This window comes from Lepisosteus oculatus, chromosome 10, assembly GCF_040954835.1.
Source record: "Lepisosteus oculatus isolate fLepOcu1 chromosome 10, fLepOcu1.hap2, whole genome shotgun sequence".
NCBI lineage: Eukaryota > Metazoa > Chordata > Actinopteri > Semionotiformes > Lepisosteidae > Lepisosteus > Lepisosteus oculatus.
This window is the reverse complement of record NC_090705.1, coordinates 29084638-29106208: the sequence shown is the minus strand read 5'-3', so window position 1 is coordinate 29106208 and position 21571 is coordinate 29084638. Positions and strand designations below refer to the sequence as shown.

The 21571-nt window shown below is 37.0% G+C and overlaps 1 protein-coding gene across 5 annotated transcripts; it reads left to right on the top strand.

Moving 5' to 3' along the window:
• The first annotated feature begins 3522 nt into the window (after positions 1-3522).
• dazl (deleted in azoospermia-like) lies at positions 3523-21105 on the top strand. 5 transcript variants are annotated; one of them, XM_015357366.2, is made up of 10 exons: positions 3523-3612; positions 5308-5442; positions 5515-5606; positions 5813-5864; positions 7350-7416; positions 9450-9589; positions 9849-9929; positions 10761-10811; positions 17009-17085; positions 19453-21105. In XM_015357366.2, the coding sequence occupies exons 2-9, from the start codon at positions 5368-5370 to the stop codon at positions 17051-17053; spliced, it is 603 nt and encodes a 200-aa protein (XP_015212852.1). In that variant the 5' UTR covers positions 3523-3612; positions 5308-5367; the 3' UTR covers positions 17054-17085; positions 19453-21105. The 5 variants fall into 5 exon arrangements, with proteins under 5 accessions (XP_015212852.1, XP_015212853.1, XP_015212850.1 ...); XM_015357367.2 differs by lacking the exon at positions 3523-3612 and adding an exon at positions 3729-3747; XM_015357365.2 differs by lacking the exon at positions 3523-3612 and adding an exon at positions 4165-4347 and having other exon boundaries at positions 17076-17085.
• The last annotated feature ends 466 nt before the right edge of the window (positions 21106-21571 follow it).

Below are 21571 nucleotides of genomic sequence, written 5' to 3'. Positions count from 1 at the left end.
CAAGTGTTGTACAGTGATATAGACGTGGGTAATGTCATCCTCATTAAACAATGTGTTTATTGCACAAATCCTGCTAATCCTGGTCTGGTGGCATTTTCTCTGTAAAATGACGAATAATATCGGAGACACGTTTTGTATCGCCTCTTTTTACACTTGTAAAAAACAAGATTCCAGTGTTAATGTACAACTGTGATAATTTGAGCTACAGTATATGATTATAATTATATGGTTATCAATTTCTTTGGACAAAAGATTCCATATTATATTCCCTATTGATCAAATGTGTGTATGTGCTTTGTTACTGCGATAACAAGTGCAAATATACATAGAAAATGTTAAACATTATAACATTTTACAAAGTATATAATCTTAATATAGTCAGAAGGAGCACGTAAAAACTATTCCAAAATATCCACAGTATGTAACCGAATGAAAGACTTTGATGGTTAAAATGTTTAGGAAGGAAGGGGAATACTGGTGTGTATTTTTTTTAAACTACCAATACCAGCCATATACAGTTTACATAATATGATTATGTTCCTAAATTTATATCGCTTATGACCTTTAGACGCTCCTCTTCTTTTTATGAATGGCTGCATCTGTATATACTGAAGGTCTTTCATAAAGGGTGGCATGGTGGCACGGTACAGTAGGTAACACTGCTAGGGCCCTGGGTTTCAATTCTGGAACTGATGTGCTATCTCGGTGGAGTTTGCATGTTCTCCACATGTACACGTGGGTTTTTGCTGGGTTCTCCAGGTTCTTCCCACAGTCCAAATACATACTGGAAGGTTAATTGGCTTCTATGAGAATTGGCCCTGGTGTGAGTGTCTAAGTGTACCCTACAATAGACTGGCATCCCTTCCAGTATGTAACCCACCTTGTGCCCATTGCTTGCAGGGATAGACTCTGGCTCCGCCATGACCCTGTATTGGATAAAGCAGTTAGAAAATAGATGTATGGGTAGGAAAATTATTATTGTATTTGTCCTAAAATTAATCTTCTGTAGTGAAGATCTTTGTTAATGCATTTAATTAAGTCATTATAATCTGCAAAGACGTGAAGCATGCTAACAATGTGTAGTATAACTTAAAAAAAAACAGAGTTCTGTATGACCTTTGCTGTAATAGTTCATTTGTAATAGGTTACGAAATAGCTCATTTGTAAAATTTGATTGGTTTAAAAAAATACAATTTTAAATACAAAGACGTATATTACTGTTGTATTCTATTGCAAAGAGAGCTACTCAAGCATTACACATTTAAATTAAGCACTCTGAAATACTGTCTTTTATTTTATACCAGCTCCTACTAAAGACTAGGCAAACATATGAATTGCTCAACATAATTACCCAAAACCCTGCAGTGATGTCTCAAAGGAATTACAGTACAGTGGAGATCTCCAACCGTTTCTGGAGTGTTCAATTAAGGGAACTCTTGTCCTTGAACTCTTGTTCCTAATTATCTTTAAATTGTTTCATTTAGCAAATCGCTTGCCATAGATCGAAGGTCATATTTTAGAGGCCTTATGAAATTTGTGATATAACGGTTAAGTTCTGCCGGCCGGTGATACAGGTACAGTATAGTCAACAATTCTAATTTTGTGTCAAAAGGTGGGGTTGCCATCTAGTGGTATAAAAGAGTGGTCATGCAATATTTAAACTCAACCTTTAAATATGTGTGGCTTAACAGTTCACAAGCAAATCTATATTTAAATATTTTTGCATGGTAATTTGGTTTTGCCATCTTACCTCAGAGTTTAAAGCTCAATGAAGTTAAAGCATTTATTAATTCACCTGGTCAGTCACAATAAAGCAGTCAGTCACAATAGAGCTAAATTTCCAGTATATTTACAAAGTATTTTGAATATTATTCTCCTGGGCATGTCTGGGGGGATGTATGATAACTATGTGCCATTACATTGGGGGGGGGGGGGGGGTATTCTGTTTATAATGTAGCATAAGACATTACTTTCCATTCTGGTTTAATTAATAAAATAATATCTTACAAATATAACAATAATTCCTTACTCTTACATAGCATTTTTCTGGACACACCACTCAAAGCCCTTTACAGGTAATGGGGACTCCCCTTCACCACCACCACCAAGGTTCAGCCCCCACCTGGATGATGCGATGACAGCCATACTGCATCAGTACACTTCACCACACATCAGCTACCAGTGGGGAGGAAAACAGCAATAAAGCCAATTCATAGATGGGGATCTAGTTCCAGCCACTGATTGGTAAAGGCCAACAGAAATTTGGTAACACCCCTACTCTTTTCAAGAAATGACCTCAGTGTGATATCTCATCCAAAGGACAGTGCTTTTTTACAGTGTAGTGTCCCTGTTACTATATTGGGGGCATTAGGACCCGCACAGACTGCATGGTAAGCACCAAGCACCTATTGCCCCCACTAACACCTCTTCTAGCTGTAACCTAAGCTTTCCCAGGAGGTCTCCTATCCAGGTACTGACCAGGCTCACACCTGCTTAGCAGCAATGGGTTGCCAGTTGTGAGTTGCAGGGTTATATACAGTAGCTGCTAGTAATCCTCTATTTTATTAATTTTAATTAATAAAATAGTTTAGATGCAAAAGAAGCTAATACAGTACATGTCAGTGCGGCAATCCACAACAATATTGTAACGCTACAGGGTTCACATGGGCACCCTCACCCTTGCCGCCTCAGGTCAGCCCCCCCACCATCGGGGACTCGAACCCAGGCCTCCGGCATCACTCAAGAGGGACCCAGCCACTTGAGCCAAAGGGAAATCTCCCATCAGCCTGGTAGCTGCAGTCCCTGCTATTCACAGGGAAAGGCAGTGACGTCACCGCACTGGTAAGCCGGCTCTCACAACCAATGGAGGCTTTATGCGTTACACTCTCCCCCGCTTAACTCGCCGTCCTCGGCGAAGGGCTATCCCACCCTGCTTCTGACACCAGTGTAACGCCTACGGCCTCCATTGCTTGTGGTGGTGAGGGCACCCATGTGAACCCTGAAGCGTTACAATATTTTTTGTAAACTAACATTTTTGGTTGTATACTACTGTACTGACAAATACATAAATATCCTATATAAAAAGTAGGCAGTAATCACACAACTTTTTCTTCCCATTATATTTTATTCACTTTTTGTATTACAGTAAGAATGCAGGAAGATAATGAAGATAACAAATGAGAGGAGGCCAACTAGTCCACCTTGTTTATTTGGTTTATGGTAGCTTAATTGATCCAAGGTCAAATCCAGCTGGTGTCTATACAGTAAATGATGTATTTGTATGCACACATGTGCACCCTGCAGTGGACTGATGTAGTTTTACCATGCAACCTACATTATTCTGTTGCTACTGCGCTTATTGGGAATAAGTAGCTTTCTGATAGTGCAATGTACATTATGTAGCCCTTTCTTAAGGGTCCCAGAGAACAATCTTAAAAAAAAAAACCGCATCTGACAGTTTGTTAGTCCCTCACAACATTTTGTGCAAAAGAATTGCTTCCTGATGTCAGTCCTAGACCTGATGTTAGCTGCGTGGAGTTTGTACACTCTTCCAATGTTTGCCTGGGTTTCCCTGGAAGCTCCGGTTTCCTCACACTGTCCAAAAACATAACGGTAGGTTAATGTGGCTTCTCTGAAAACCGGGCCTCGTTTGAGTGTGTGTCTGTATGCTCTATAACGGACTAGTTACCCGAAAATGGACAGAACGGTTAGAAAACGGAGGGATGGGGAACCGGCACCGCAAATACAGTTTGTTGGTCTCACAATGCTTTCCTGGTCTTACGCTTTACAATAATTCCTTAATTCATTCGACCGGCCAATATAAAACGTTTAATCATACACTGTAATCGGTTTCACAATTGAATTTCGAAATAAATCTTCCCAAGGCAGTTTCGACGATTTCCATACAAGTGACGAATCAAGCTAGGAAGAGCGCGCCGTTAGGGAAGGCTTCTGGTAAATTAAGTAATCCCATGAAGGGCGAGGGGGGGTAATAGATACATTATGGTATATGAGTACATTCTTAGGTTGTAATGAACATAAAAAAATGAAAGCCTGATTTTCTATTAATTAATGTGATCAAGTAATGTGTATAAATAAAGTATAGATGAGCTAATTAAGGAGTTTTGTAATTGAAATGCACTCCCGTGTCTACCCACAGTTCATTTTTGGATTGTCCCAATTAAACTAAGTTTATTTAGTAGTGGATAGCGGCAGCGTTGGAATTGTTTGCCTATGGACAGTGCTTGGGGGCAAATTTTCTTGTTTGGGGGGGCAATATAAAGGTTTATGCCTTGGGAAAAGCGATTAATTTATTGTACAGTTTTAATTATTTTATTTATAGAAATGGTAAGTAGCATTCCGTATCGCCAACACTATCTCCTCATAGGTGGGGCCAAAGTGCTAATGGCTCGTAGAGGAGAGCGGGAACGAGTTTTTTTATTGTATTGATTAATATCAATAAATAACCACTATAGTCGGTTGTGTATTTCGCTTAACAGTTTATCTTCATTTCTTTGCGTTCTGTATCGTAAAAGAAACGTTTTACATATCCGTTGGCAACTTGCCATGCTCACGAGTTACGAGGAATCTGACATAAATCAATGAAACCGTGCTTCATACTGTTTTTATGGCAATGCTTGGTTTTATATTTTATCATACTGTAAATAGGTTGTTTTTCAAAAGGAAGTTATAGGAAGTATGATCATGATCCCCGACGATCAGATTAAAATAGTGGTTTTGGTGTGGAGTTTTTTTACGGGTGAGGTTCCACGTGTAATTCGCGTTTTTTCGAGGAAAGGTGCCAATAGTTCCTAGCTAAACCCAGAAATTATGCATCAATTAAAGTTTATTTCAATAATCTGTATCTTATCCCCTACGATAAGTATATGATGGATTAAAATTAGACTAGACCGTACGATGAAAATCGAGAATCACTTGCTGGGGAAACGAGCCTTCCTCGATTTTCCTCTTCCAGTCCACAAGTTTGGAAGTGTCCAGTATGTGCGTTTATTACAGATCTTAAAAGGTTAACGGAAATTGAATATAACTGCGAAATACACACGAGTGTGTATGGTCATGTTAGGAATCGGTCGAATATGGGTTTCTCTCCTTCAGGTTTGGAGATCAGAGAAATGGTGAAGCAGGTGTTGGAAGTGGAGCCGCACGGTCGGCTATGATGGCGATTTAACTTTTTCAGTAGCTGTGGACTATAACCAAAGTATATTGAATAAAGTTATTAATGAAATACTTAAACCCCGTTAGTCATGGCCGAAGTATGGTGATCTACTATATTTGCTCATTTTTCAGTCTGACAAGGAGAAACCCAACACAGCGATAAACGCATCTTACACTTCCCCTTCGCTGAAAATGGCAAACGGATACGTTTTGCCCGAAGGGAAGATAACGCCGAATACACTTTTTGTTGGAGGAATTGATATGAAGGTGAGTACAAAGAAAAACATTGGACGTAAAATTAGCTTGAACAGTTAGGCTTAAAAACGCTTTGTGTTGCAGGTGGATGAAAATGAAATAAGGGACTTCTTTGCAAGATACGGTGCCGTGAAGGAAGTAAAGATAATCACTTATCGCGGGGGCATTTGTAAGGGGTGAGTTTGTAAGTTAAGCTGCCTGTTTTTTATTTAAAGATAGAGTACTGCGCCTTCATAGATTCTCATCAGTGTTCTTAAATATTGCCAGTTAGTGCCAATGTACGTTTACTAGTTGACAGAATACACTATTTCATTGCATTTAGGTGTTTTATGAAAGAAGTAGCTTTAATGCATGTAACATGATTATTTCCTCCACCCCATAGGTATGGCTTTGTATCATTCAATGAGGATGTGGACATTCAGACCATTGTTGAAGTAAGAACGTCTGGAAGCTTGCCCGTCTCATAGATGCCGTTCACAGTATTTCAGTATTCGCATAGTCAAAGTTATAGCTGTTAGCTGCATCCATCTTTTGCATGCATGCTAATGTATGCCTGGGCCCATGAAGGTACCTTTTAATAAGACTGATAATCTGTCAAGTATTCCTCTTTCTTCATCCTTTGATCTGTTCTCCGTTTTTAAATGCACTTCCATGTGGAAACCGTTGTCTTCTGGTTTGCGTTTTGCTGAATTAGTTTGTGAATGTGAAGTCGAAAGGTTTGACTTCATCAGTGCCTTAAGGGATATCGATAAAATTGAATTGGGTCTCTTCTTAGTCTTCTCTGTTCCATATTCAACCCAGTTTTTAGCTTGTCGTCGTTTTTAAACTGTTAATGTTTTAAGCCCAGGAATGTATTGTCTGGTTGCTCTCTGCACTGAGCAGAGAATCAATAATGTTGTGCAATGTTATCCAATATTGTATACAATGTTCTGTATGCGGTCGTAGAAGTATTATAGATGTCTGTATGAATTTGCTGTAAAGTGCTTTCAGTGGTTGTGTTTTAGAGACTGCCAGATTTGTGTAAATCTGGCTTTATGTAAAGTTTCCATGGAGTAATTCTTAGTGTGAAAATTTACATTAGTGTCTAGCAACATAACTACTTGTGTATGGAGAAAAGGCAGCTATCTTGCTCTTGCAGTCTGCATCCTCAGTTTTGTTCCTTGGTGCCTTGTGTGCATAATTTCTCTCAAGAGTACATTCTCTGGAATAATTTCAGCTGTAACAGGTTAATCAAGGTTGCAAGATTTTCTAATGATGTAAAAAGTGTATATTTGTTTTGCTGGACTGCGTAAGAATGTCCTGACATACATAATTTCAAATGCATGTAAAGTTTGTGGAATCCCCTGATGTAAGTTGGGGAGTGTCTTACAGTATTTTTTTTTGTACTTGTGACTTGGTTTTGCTATGAATGGCTGGATTTGCAAGTTTTCTTAACCCAATATCTCAACTGTTATATGATTTTAATATAAAAAGCTTTGGTGAATTTCATAGATTACTTTTGTATTCCAAGCAATGTAAACTTGGAGCAATTTGTTTGTAGCACTGAGTTTTTGTAGCATGGTGCTGTTCACATTTGTTACATTTCTTATTGTAGTTGAGCGTTTTTCCATGATTAGTCCAGATAGCATCTCGAATGTTATTGAAATAGTGCTAAATGTGTGCATCAATGGAGATAAAAAGTAAGATGTTATCTTTTAAAAGATTTAAAAATTGGTAAAGCTAGCCATAGCAATGTACAATATCTGCAAAGTCAAAAGGTAGTTGACATTCATAATGAAATTTTGATATCATGAAAAATCTTCAACTTAAAATTCTGCTAGTGTCTACAACTAGATAAAAATTTGGTGGTAAATGGAAAGTAGTTCTTAAATCACTTCTTAAGCAGAATCAAATTAATATTTTACTTTTTCCATTTTCAGCAACAGATCAGTTTTAAAGGAAGGAAACTGAAACTTGGACCAGCTATCATGAAAGAGCGAAGTTCGCGTAAGTTCCCGATGTATTCATTAAGGGGCCAAACATTTAGGAACCCTAACTCAAATGAACATGGGTCTCAACCCATTTTAAAAACTGGTGCACCTGTTGGATTGTGCATTGCAGTCCAACACAACATTTCCCTCATCACCATCTCAACTGAACACAATCCAGTTAGAAACATTGTAAAATAGGACACGACATTTGTTTAAGCTATTAATGCTGTTCAAAAGGCCCAGCCCATTGCTCAGTGAGTGTTCCAGCTGTATTTGTCAGCTATGACTCCTATACCAGCACTGAGCCCTTGTGATGTAGAGTAAGTGTGGACTTTAACTGTGCTAACCAAGGTACAGTACACAGTTATAAAAAGGGTATTGGGACATCTTGCATGACCTCACCCATTGGTTACGGCTCATGGTCAAAATGTTTTCTGTTGCTGGATTTGTGCTGGTTCTTTTCCCAGTGGCTAAGAGTACACTGGAAAAATTTGTTTTAACTTTGTCATTGTTTGCTCACTGTTTGATAAAATTGAATATCATCTTCTCTGTCCCTGCACAAAAGTAATGACAATACCACTCTTTAATCGAACTTCATAATATTAAGTGTTTCATCTCGTCTATTCTTGTACACAAATGACAGTATGAACATAATGTCCATTCACGTTAAACAGGATTGATTCAAAGTGGGCATGGTAAACTAAATAGTACAAAGCTTTAATATAATTTTTTCTTTTCATGTACCAAGTGCGCCATATAGATAAATATTCATCAGTTGAAATGGATAATAGCTTTGTCAAAACTTTCTACCTACAATGCTCATGAAATTTTTTAGCTAAAATTGTTTTAAAGTTTTATTTTCCACGGCAAATTCGCTCTTTGATAGGTTGAAATGTCACCCTTCTTCAAGGAATTTGGGGTTCCCTTCAGTGAAGTTCGCTCTCATGTAGACTTGCAAGAAGGGGTCCATAAAAGGACTCATTGGGGCGTTGTGAGCACTCTTTTGAAACGCAGGTTAGAAATGGGTCATCCTAAGCCCTTGCAGACCTGAGCGGAAAAATTAATTTGAAGGGGCACAAGACCGCAAGTGCACCATGGGACACAGCCAGCAATTCAATCCCTGACATTAGTGATTCTCCCTTACTTGCCTTTGCTGTGTCTACGTGAGCAAAGAGGGACAGGAGTGCAGAACTGCATGCTTGCCAGGGCTTCTTGTCATTTCAGTGGTTTATGAGAGCAAGGGCATGTACTGTAATATCAGCTTGCAGTCTAAAAGCAGGGAAGTTCCCCCTTTTATATAAAGATAGAAAGACTGACAAAAATGGGGAGGAAAAAAACATTTAGGCCCCTGTAATTAGAATAAGTCTAAATGTAGCATACACCGCAAATATGTTTATTGTACTGTATAAATGAGAATGACCTTTTAACAGATTTAAAACAAAACTAAACATTTCATTAACCAAAATAAAAGGCACATCAAATGACATCACTGGGGTGCTTCCCTGACATGATTGCATTTCGGATTAGCAACATTTTTTAGTGGAAAAACCCCAAAATGTATGCAGCCATTCCCATGCGTGCATGAGAGCAAAGCCAAGATCACATACATTTGCCCTGCACTGTTCATCTGCAGGACAGATATGCCTCACTACTTGTGCTTTACACGTGTACACTCCATTGGCCTAAAACATCTTAAACGATCTTACACCGTAAATGTCTTGGCACCCAGGGGAGGATTTTATGTAAAGTTGATTTTGTGCAACTTTCAAGACTTGTGTATGGCAGGGAGAGGGTGTATAGGAAACGGAATACCCAGACTTAATTGAGCCTGAAGTTTCCTTTCCACAGTTGTCCTGTGGTTCATCCCTAACCCGGTTTTGATGTACTGTCCTTGGGCATTCCCTGGCAACATTGTCCCAGAAACTGCACCATCAAGATAAACAAAATCAGATGAGAACTTGAAAGGCCAATTATATAATGCCGCAAAACTCCAGAGGGTTGCTGAAATAAGAGACTTTCAGTTGATTTAATTGTTGTTTTTTGCTTCAGGCTCTTTTCAGAGTCATGTTCTTGGTCCCCCAAATTGGATGAGTCCGTCACAATATACATATTGTAGCTGCTGCACTCAAGTGATGGGGAATGTAATCCAGCCCTCTGCAGTTATGAATACAGGGAGCCAGTACATGCAGGTAATCCCAATTTTTTTTTTGCCCAGTGGATTATATACTGTATATTGGTTTGCATTTGTTCCTACATGGAGACTTTATTGCATAGTTTGGGGCACTTGCTAATGGGGCTAGCTGGATGTGCTGTGCCTTATATGCATATGGATGTATAATGCAGAAAAGTACTTAAGAAAAACAGCCATTGATTATCCATATTGATTTTCAAGTTGTAAAAAATACTAGTTGATGAAATTAGCATTACGTTTGATGTATTCTTTTCCAGCCATATACTTACTCTGCCTTGCCAGGAGTTACACTGCCACAGGTGCCTATGGGTTATACACAGACTGCTTATGCATATCAGGTAAACTGTTTTTTTATGTGTCTTTAACCGAGAAATGTATTATGGCCTTTGTGTTCATACAGTAAAAATGTATAACATCATTAGTACAGAAACTTCTCAGTTGTCTATTTATCTGCTTTGTCATTCAGCAGAGGAAGTTTGAGGCTCTCTAAGAGCTCCATGTAGAGTTTTAATGAACTTATATATGGACTTTTAATGGACTTATATAAGTCCTATATATAGTCCACTATATAATGGTTATATAAGTGTTTTGTCAAATATGCACTATATATACTTTTGGAACTGGCCATCTTGTATATCTTTAATGTACAGATTTGAGCACATAAATTACAACAGGGCTATTGTCAATAGATTTTCAAATTGTGAAGCACTCAAGATAATTTGTAGTGGTTTCAAAATGTTTTATCCATCAGTGTGCATTTACTGGGTGAATATTGTTACATGGAATTATTTAAGCGTTCTTTAATTGCATTAGTTTGATTTGCATCAAACACATCAAGTAATCAGGTAATCTGCACAGGAACTGATTATAAACCAAATTGTACTGAAATTAGAGGATAAGAGCCATGGAGTTTTATCTTGGAATCAGTCACTGGTATGCACAGTCAGTTCTTAGTTTCCAACTCCAAAGGGCTTTCAAATGCTGTATCACATGTTATGAAATGCCTAATGAACCGGCTGTTTTAATTTTGATTTATCAATTGGGTGTGTAAAATTTGTGTATGTTGCCAACAGCAAATGTTAGTCTTATTTTGGGCAACAGACATTTCCATCTGGTATCTTACTTTTTGGTCATCTGAAGATAGTTTGTAATTTCCTTTTCTCCGTTAGTATGCTGCTCCACAGTGGCCAGGGGAACCAAGGGCAAGAATCATAAATCAGGTGGGGAATAATTCAACATCTTTTTATATGTAATTGGTGTAGAAACTAAAGTTTTTATAGAATCTTGTGTATTCAGTACTTTTTTCTTCTACTCAGGATTGTGAAATATGATATGGTTCTCATCCTTTTTAAATGTTCTTGTATACATTACCTTGTAAAAATATTCATCCTACAACATTTTTGCATTTTGTTGCCATCTGTCTTTGGAATCATGACACTTTGTATGTAGGATGTTGTCAGATTTTCAAATAAGGTTTCAGAGAACATGAGGGCATTCTCGATGGCCATTTATCCCTTTTCCTCTGGTGAGCCTAAATCACTTCAAGTTTCTAAAATTAGTGTAATCAAACAAGGCTTTGAATCCTCCTTTATTTAATTTAATGCCCACAAAATGCATACATAAAATTACCTATAGTTATATAAGAGAAGCAGCTTTTGAAAAGTCATGTGGTAGAGAAGCACAAATAAGAGGTTACAAAACATTCAACAAGTTCAAGTTCATCAGCAATTAAAACACTAGACACTAATAAACTTGCCAGAACTAAGCAATTTTGCTAGGATGAATGATCAAAAATAAGTCCTACTGTGCAGCTTGTGTAGACCTTTACAAAGACCTTTAGAAGTAATTCCTTCCAAAGGTGTTGCTACCAAGTACCAATGTCGAGGTATGAATATAAATTATGCTTAAATATTTGCTTTTTTTCCCCCAATATTTAGCTTCCATCACTGATCCATCCAAACTGATTAATGTTCAATTTGATCATTTCCCATTCAGTTTCCTCTTCCTGAGAAGAGGGGTTTAAAAGTGATGTGCTGCAAGTTCTGTGCTGTACACCAAGTTAGAAAAAGTGCGTCTATTCGTCCATTATCTGGAAGCAACTTATTCCTGTTGAAGGCTCCTTAACTCATTCCGTAAGCATATGGTAAAAGGCAAGACTGCAGCCTGGTTGGGAGTTCAGTCCCTTGTAAAGCACATTGGGTCAGTGTAAAAAAGCCTAGTCGGCATGTTTCTGGAAAGTGGGATAAAACCTGAGCTTTTAGGAGTACAACTAAATACTACATCTAAGCAGGTAGAAATATATTGTATATTATTTGTAATGGCTAAAAACGCTAACATTGTGGTATGTAAAGTGTATTGTACTGGATAGGGATGGGCTAGTACTGCTTTTTTTCTTGGTAAGTTTCATGTCCAGGGCACAGGGTGGGGACTACATCCTGGATGGGACACCAAATGCATTGCAGGATGTAGAGATCCAGCCATTCAAAATGCGCGAGGTATGCTGCGGAAAATTGCAGTGCACGTTACGCAAGGAACTGCAAAGTACCACGTGATTTTTTTTAAATAGGGTGAAATACCTTGTAAAACCGCCAGGTGGAGCTGGGAAAGCTTATCGTCTTATGCAGCATTTGGACTGTCGCCAGGAAACGCCTGGTTTTCGAATCCTGGTCAATGCTAAGGGACAATCTTTTGACAATTACAGAATTTAAGTTGTATACTTTTTAGACTTAATTTTAAACTGTATTACAGTATGTAAACATTAAACTGATTAAAAAGTAGGTATGAAAGTACACAACCTTCCACCTTCTTCATACTGTGAATATTGTAATTATGCATAAATATTTTATGCATCAAAGTCTTTAACTTGGTAACGTAGTGGTTTGTGGTGTTAATGTGCTTGTTCTAACATAAAGCTTATATAGTATACTTTTTAGCGTACTTAATAAAGTTATAACTGTTTTATCCTTTTCTAAGAATATGTACTGTAGTAACAGCACCACTTGCTGTTGTAAAAATAAGTTGTACTGATTTCATACCACTTAATAGTAATATTAATATAGAATCGTGTAACTAAGCAGCTAAAATTTCACAATTGTACATTTTGGGAACATTTTCACGTTCATTAAAAAAATGTATGGTAAATAAAAATATTGTTTTTATAGTGGTAATGGGCAATGGACTGTCACGTAGCGCGCTGCACCCTGGCAGTGCAAAGCCCGATCAGAGAATTACTTTCAGTTTGTTTCTTACATAGCCGAATATATAAAAATAGTCAACTATTATAGTGTATTGTTGGCTACAGGGACTCGGGAAACGCAACGTTTCGGCTGTGGAGCCTTCTTCGGGTGTGCCTTCTTCAGTTGTTTTCTTCTTCTTTCAGCATGGAATAAACCTATTACTTGTTCCATTATTAAATTAATACTGTTAATAATGATTGGACACTATTATAGCTTCAGTGGTAATTTTGATACTGCTTTGTTCTCGATTCTAATTATAATATATACAATTTCATTTTAAGGCTTGTTGTAAAGGCTTGTGTTAAATTGCCCCCACTGAATTAAGTGTTTTGAATTAAACCAATTGAACTGGTTTTTGTTGCCACTGATTGACAGTATACACGTTTGCTCATTCACTTTTTCATTTCATTATTAATATCACTTGACATTGAATATGATAATATTTTAAAAAACCAAAACTTAATATAGTGTACATAGTATTTGCTAAGTTAAAAATAAAACATCTTTACAAAGAAAGTGGACTACAGTAATACTACCAACTATATAAATATATTTAAATTAATATAGTTATTCATTTCTTTAAGTAAGCGATTTCATAATATATTCCCTATTTAGTGGATTCTAAAAAGTACACGTTTTTTTACTCCGATAACGAGCGAAAGTGTTCATAGAAAAGGTTAAAACGTATAGCTTTTTATAAAGAATATAAACTTAATCTGGTCTTAAAATAACCAGTAGTGAAAGACTTTGATGCATAAAATGTTTATGAAGAAAGTGGAATACTGTTGTGTATTTTTTAAACTACCAGTGTCAGCAATTTATAACTCGTATAATATATTTATGTATACTCCAAAATTATTGTGTATGACGTTCAGAGACGTCCTCTTATTTTTTGCTCGGCAACTAAATTTCCCTTTAGTTCTAAAACCCCACATTAATATTCCGTATTAAGCAGATTTGAACATGCATGGTAAAGAGATTAAATGAAGGAATCATTTCCCTCACAACTAGTGCATCACAAGTGCCATCTCTCTGTCATTTTGGCCAGCCAGTCACGCACTGCGGTATTCTGCAGATAACTGCATCTTGAATGGCTGCATCTGTACATGTGTACATGGATTCAGATAGTTGAATAGTTTCCCCCCTCCCCAAGAAGTCTTTGCATAGTGAATGGAATTGGGTTGTGTAAGTATGGCAGACTTCGTAATTTTGTTTTAGGATTCTTTTTAAAATTAGTTAAATATTCAATGTGATTTCTTCTAATATTTCTAAAATGAAACTTGGTAAAGCACTTATCAGTATGCAGAACAAAATTGGTTTAATTTCTGTAAAATGTAGATCTTTAGAGTTCCTAAGGCGGTTTAAGGAAATGCTTTCATCATGTTAATTCTGACTTTTAATAGTGAGCAGTAGAGGGCTGTCTTGTCTTCATACTGTAAATGTGGTTGTTTCTTGATTCTCAAGTTCTGCACAATTTGTAAATTCTGATGATTCTGCTGATTCCTTTCCTTCATGCCATGGTGTATAAAACATGGGAGATGCAATCATATTAGTGGAATTTAATATTTTCAAAATGGTTGCTTTCTAGTAAAAAGTGACATGAATTTTCAAAAAAAGTTTTAAATAAATGTGTATTTAAACGGGGTTTAAAGTGAAATAGAACAATTATGGTTTTCTTAAATTGGCCACTATTTCAAAGTGAGATGTGCTAACCATCTTTCAGTTGTGGATGATGTTGCAAATGAGAGGAAGCTATTGATCCTGTCTTTTAAATTAATCGATTCATTACATTTCTGATTCCCACAACTTTATAAAAGCATTTCCTATTCTGCCTTTAACGGATCGCATTTTGTTTATGGTTAATGACCCCATGTTTCACTGTATAGGGTGAACACAAGGCATAATTTCACTTTCTTAGAATTTAATACACTCGTATGATGTCTACTTTGTCCTTGACTAAATATGTTTAGTTCGTTTCACCTGTCCTTTTATGCTTTTCTTGATTAAAACGTAAAAATAGCTTCATAAACATCCGGATCTTTCATATGTAGTTTCACGTAGCTCAGAATAACCAATGCAATGGGTGTTTTTTTTTCCTGTGTGGGTCACTTTGTGTACTTATCAATGTTAAAATTTACGAAGTGTTTTTGCAGTCCCATTGCCCTCATTTATTACTGCCCTTGTTTTTGCACTAGAAGCTTTAACAGTTTCCTATGAGAATTTAAAACACTGATGCATACAGGGGAAGAATAACAGGCTTAAATTGGATCAGTGTTGAAAATCACCAGGACATCTGCCTAATTAAAGGTTCCCTTTAACAGGTATTTTCATGTATATGATGGTAAGTAGAGTGCAGTGGTTAGCATTGCTGCCTTGCAGTGCTGGTGCCAAGGATTCAATTCCAGACCTTGGGTGCTTTCTGTGTGGAGTTTGTATGCTCTCCCTGTTGGTGAGGGTTTTCGTTGGTGCTCTGGTTTCTTTCCACAATCCAAAGACATACTGGTAGGTTAATTAGTGTGTCTGTGTCTCTGTGCCCTACAATGGATTGGCATCTCATCCATGGTGTGGGCTGCCTTGTGCCCGATACTTGCCAAGTTAGGCAAGATTAGATTTTTACCATTGATTTGGAAAATGAATAGAGGTTTACTGTTTATTAACCAATCTATCTCAATCTGTATACATGAGCTTTTGATTTTATGGGACAGTCTCAAATGATTTCCTGAAATCTAAATGCTTAAGCATTATAGCTACCATTTATTCAAAGTTCTGGTATACTGAAGACCTTCCTTTTTAAATATGTTAACTAGTTCTTAAAATGCCTCTATTTTGTATGTTTTAGTGTCTTTTACTGTCTTTTATAACTTTACCAGCAAAAAAGTAAGCTTAATTTATTGTTCCAGGTTCAGTTTTCCCATTATGAATTAGAATTACATCTACATTTCTCCGGTCTCTGGCCATAGCTCCCATTTAGGAAGTTTAAATCTTCTATTAGTCTATGAAAAAATATTTTTTTCACAACCTAATAGTGGCCATCACTGAAAGCAGTAGAAGTTGTTACACCTGCCTTGCATTAGGCACTGTGTTGTATTATGGGATTCTGTCCCATTCTCTTCTCTCAGTGTTTACAGTTGTCTACCTGATTTTCTGAGCCCAAGATAACACATAGCCTTCCAACAAGTGTGTGTTAGGCTTCCACTGCATCACTGTTCTCCTCTCACAAAAATGCTGCTGTCACTCCTGTAGCAGGAGGTCATGCTGCACTGTTGTCATGTTTGGATGAGCCTACTGCAAGGCCAGCAAGTGAGTCCTAGGGTTTTGTCAGCAGCCACCGCGTAGTTGCGTTGCTATCAGTTCACTACAAGTGGAGTTCTGTAGCAGCTATACATTTTCTAGGCCTTGGCACACACCAATGAATCAATATTAACAGCATGACTCATTCTCTGATCCATTCATCAGTAGGATTCACCAAGTGATGGTGCTCATTTGGGTGGACTAGAATCAAATTCTATCAATTCCAAGTAAAATACCTTGCTCATTGTGCCCCAGTCAGGATTTGAATCCACATCTTGTTCTGTACTGCTGTGTCCATGTGAATGTATATGGTTAGATTTTAAGATGTTGTATTTTGCTTCAAAACCTTTTCCATTTTGCACTTTATACCCTGACAATATGGAATGGCCTAATGTGTTTATCTGCTCACAGTAATGACTTATGTGAATGGAACGCTCCTACATTCTGCCCTATTGTTCCTTACTCTTTTGAAATGCTTGCAAGAGCCACAGCATATTACAGAATGGATATTGCTGACTGAAGAAGCACTGGATCACCTGCTTTATTCCTTTGCGATCCTGAAGGCATGATGCTTTGCCGGGAATGCGGACTACCAAGCCTTACCCTGGTGGTGCTCTACCATTTGTCAGATGCTCTTTGATGAACCACAGTTAGTGAGGTGACCCAGGTTCAGATTTGTCAGCTGCCTGGTAACCCCCTTCACTTGTCAAATTCTCTGAAGGGGAAAGGGTTCTTGTCTTGTTTGGGGGTAAAGTAAGAGGAAGAGCTTTTTTTTCCAGAATTCAAAGTTATGAGTTTTGTTTTCATGTAAAACTAAAATGGAATGGGTTGTAGTTAAGCAAGTGCTAACTGTTTTTGCTTACTCTTGTAACATGATGCATTGTTTCCAGAATTTTGTTGACTGTGGTGTGCAGACACTGATGTCCATTTTATAATTTCCCCTCTACATGGTAACAGCTTTTCCAAGGTAAGTATTTTATACTAAATTATGTGCCTACTATGTGAAACAAAACAAGTGTTTTAATATTTAAAAAATGCCTTTAAATATGCGATCTGCAGAGGTATTGATTATCATTGCATACAGTAAGTCTTTAATTCTGAAGGCTACATTGTTGTCCTTTGTTTTTTCCGACTTTCACAAGTATTAATGGAATTCTTATTAATTAACTACAGGGAAGGTACTTTATAATTGCTAGTTTAAGGAAGGTTGTCCTCTACGGTAGTAACCTATCTAGAGAGCCATCTCTGTCAGGATACTCGACCACACTTTTGGAACTTTTCATTCGTACAGTATTTATATATTAAATCAGGTACAGTATATAGCAATTTAAAAATAAACAGTTAAATTCTTGGTATTCTCAATAACCACATTGCGTTATTCAGTTCTGTTCATTTGATTTGAGCTGGATTAAATTAAAACGTCACTTTCTCACTTTTGAGTTTCTCTGTATAATTGCCGTCATATGTACATGGTAAACTCTAGTTCTGGTGGGAAATGTTTGGAGGGTTCAAACCCAGTGTTAGTGCCAATTAAGGTAATTGTATTGCTCTTTTCCCCATGTAAAACCCAAGTCAGTTGCTGACCAGAACTAACAATTATCTCTGGTATTAAATGTTTCTGCATCTTGGAGAGTGGAGAGGGATCTTGGCCAGGCTTTCATTTAATGTCTTTTCCTTACATATAAGCCATATTTTCACTTTGAAATGTTAGGCTGCAAAATAAGATCTTTAGGATAAAAAGTTTAGGTTTGCAATAGCAGGTTAATGTACTTGTCCTTGCTCTTAGTGCTAATTCATGCTTTAAGCCTGTTTTTTTTAACAAAAAGCTTGGTTAGTTGTCCTTTGGGGGGGGGATATTCCTGCTTTCAGAATATACCATGACCACTTTAGAAGAGCTCATTTTAAATTTCCTTAATTTAGTGGTCTTTATGTATTCTAGACTTGAATGAATAACTAGAATGTTATTTCCATCTTGGTTAACCATTTTTTTTTTTCAACTTGCAGTTCTAGCCCTACTTTCATATTAAGAGGACCGTCTCGGTTTGGCCAATCTGGATGTTAGAGGCCCTTGGCATGTTCAGAATGGAGGCATATTTTGGTCAAGGATGATGGCATTAATGGTTTTCAAAGAGCAAATGTTCTTGCTGCACGTTTTGAGATTGGCTTTTACATAACTACCTTTTAAGCACATTCACAATGTACAGTAAAGTCACTTAATACAGCATTAGGCCATTGTGTAGTCATTATGCCCTATATGCACTGTGGCATAAACTATCAGCATGTGGAATTCTGCAGGATTAGTGCAGAACCGTTCTTCCATGAGAGACAGTCAACTTTTGTGTGTCTGATGGAGGTGGAAAATGCTGTAGAATATCCCAGTTCATATCTGGCAACTGGGAAGGCTATGCCATTTGGGTAACATCAGTATAATGCTCATGAAGCATTAGGTTGGTGATGTGAGTTCTGTGGATAGTGACATTGTAATCACTGATGATGCCTTCCCAGCTTTGGGGGAAGATCACTCTGTACTGTTCAGTAGTGATTAGCATTGACCTAGCCTTTTAAGGGAATAGGTGCAAGCAGACAATGCCAGGAAAATGCACCTCACAACATGACAGAACCACCAGAACTCTTCACTGCTGTGATGTACTCAGGGCTGTAGAGTTATTTATGCATGCTCCCCACCTGCACTCATTTGCTTGATGAAAAAGCAAGAATGATTCTTCTTTCTCAGTTTTCCACTTGGTGTGATGTGGTTATGTGCACTGCAGCCCAAAGTTTCAGAACTTTTTTGATTAAACTGGTGTTTATTTGCTTAAGCAATGCATGAGCCACAGGTGTGTTGCTCTTCATTTAAGCCCTGCTACCTGTAGGAGTGAATCTAATATAAAGAGTAAGTGCTTTGGATAAACATGTAGGCAGAGCTTTTTTTTTCTGCATGTTGCATACATCTTGAGCAGGAGTTTGGACATGTACATATGGTGGAATAACCTTATAGTTATAATAATTTCTAATTGCATAACTGGAAGTTGTTTTAATTTAGGTATTTTTACAATTGCTATAAGCTGTGCTATGAGGGTTACTCTACTGCAGTTATTTTGAATGAAATAATACTTGGATGTTTTTCTTTTTAGTGTTCTAATACCTTAGATGATCCCATAAATTAAAATGTGCAGTGTAAATTGCATGTTTTCATGCTCAACAGGCATTGCATAATCATAACTGAAAGCTAGGTTTGTAAGCCAAGTTCCTAAAATCGTGTGGATTATACTTGTGTACTGTAATTTTCATTGACATGCTTGTTCCATAGTATTTATTTTCATTATTCCAACAGGTTAAGTGGACATTCTTCAAGCACTGAGGTGTGTTAACCTGTGCTCATGAGAGGATTTCCAAGTCTGAGTGGAGAAGCATGTAGACTTTTATTGAGTTTTTGAAGATGCTCTCTTAACATTTTAATGCATTCCTATGTCCCCTCACGAGAAACAAGGAAGCAAGCTTTACTGAACAGTGTAATTAAAAGCAGTATACTTGAAAAGGATTCACTGAATGTGAGAGTTTGACTCATTTGAGTTTTACTTCAGTTGAAACATTTTTAAGCATCTTTGTAGTTGGAGTGTGAATTTCACTTTTTTCCCCCACTTTTTTGGTGTCAGCTTGGTTATTCTTGAGCAGTTGTCTTTTAAATTCACCTGTCTTTTTTCTACTTTTTTTAATTTTCCCATTTTTCATTGACTTATTCCTAATGCTTTATGTTGTGTAAAAAAAAACAAAACAAAAGCATGTTAATGTCAAGTACAAGGATGGAAAAATTGATTGTTGTGAATGAAGAATCAAGTCTATTTTTCGCTTTCCAAACTTGTATTAACGAGTTTTCTCAGACTTTATTTGCATTTTTTTTGTTTGGTGCTATATAAGGCATTACTTTATTTCGATGTACAGTACATGATAAGTAATTGTCAAGTTGCCACAGTCTTATTTTTTAATTGTCACACAAATTTGGTAGGTTTCTTCAAGTGTTTATCATAGTAAATTTTTCTTGTTAAAACTGTTTATCACTTCTAAAGCGTTCACTGTTCTAGAATGCTGTTCTTGTTTTTGCGAATTGTATAATGTTTAGTGGTGGGGGGTAACCGATATGTGCTGTGTACCCGTATAGCATGCCTGCGACAAATATAGCACCACAGCATCAGTTTCACAGAAAGATATTAAAATATTTTGTTCGGTGAAAATGCAAGGAAAAAGTACCGCTTATGCTGACGCAGCTCCCCACTCGAACCTAAGTGATACTTTATGGTTCCGATTCCATAGTAATAAAGAAGGAAATTACTCTGAAGTATTCCTGAATATTGGTTATGTTCCAGTTGTCAGTAGTAGAAACACTTTGACTCCTGACGTGTGTAAAGTTAAAGCTGAAAACTTAAAATGTAAAACAGTTAATTTTCACAGTATTTAGTTGTGGTTTATAGTTTTCAGAAAACATGCCTACCTTCATCTGTAACAGGTTTCTGTTGACTTAATTCTTTAGGCTCCTAGCCTTTTCAGTTTTAAACTGCCTGTAAGAGCATTCATTAATTTCTTTAAGAAATGCCAAGGCCCAAACAAAAGAAACTGAAAGCAGCCATGTTTTTAAAAGTATGCAGTTAAGTGGCTTTGTCTGGTGTGTATTATGATGCAATAGCCAGGAATTTGTTTAGCCACTTAATGAGAGAAGCTTGCACTTGATGGATTTTTTGATTAAATGTTAATCTCTGACCAGTAGTTAAAGTGCAACACTAGTGTTGATGTTTTCTGTGACTTTTTACCTTGTGAAATGTGGAATATCAATTGTTAAACCAAGAAGGGTGTAAACTTTCTCTCCTTTGGCTAACATTATTGGCTGCTGATGGATATTGGTGAAGCATTGGTGTGGTACACTTTGTTGGAGGTAGTTTTGTTTTTCACATGTTGGTTTTTGTTAAGTTTAATAAACTTTTTTGCAAAAATACTTTTGGCTTGGTTTCATATATTCACAGTTTTTTTTTATTCAATGTTTTTAGCATTCTGTTGACACCTTTGGATGTTTTTTACTCCTTACTTGAATGTCCCAGTAACTGAAATCTACTGGATGCCTGTTATCAACACTTGACAATGAGGACTTTAAGATTCTAATTGACAGCAAAAAAAGCCAAGTCTGGGTGTGAAAAATACTTGAAATGGTCTTAATTGGACATTGTAATAGTGTGCTGCAGACAGAATGAAAGTGGTCATTAATACATTGAGATACATTTACTGGTAGTTTCTGGATTTTTTTAAAAACTTGCAGCTCCCTCTTGTGGTTTTCTGCAGGTTTGAAAATTTCAGTTTCAATTCTGATGCTTTTTTGAGCAAATGAACTTGGTCAGTCTGAATGCCCCTAAATTCAGCTGGTAAAGTAACTTCTAACTTCTTTACCGAATCACAAAACCCACATA

Excerpts from the sequence above, each read along its gene's own strand:
- dazl (XM_015357363.2), top strand. The coding sequence starts at position 4,288 with ATGCCTTGGGAAAAGCGATTAATTTATTGTACAGTTTTAATTATTTTA. Across the intron at positions 5,607-5,812 it reads CGCGGGGGCATTTGTAAGGG|GTATGGCTTTGTATCATTCA; the intron begins GTGAGTTTGTAA and ends TCCACCCCATAG. Across the intron at positions 9,590-9,848 it reads CAGGGAGCCAGTACATGCAG|CCATATACTTACTCTGCCTT; the intron begins GTAATCCCAATT and ends ATTCTTTTCCAG.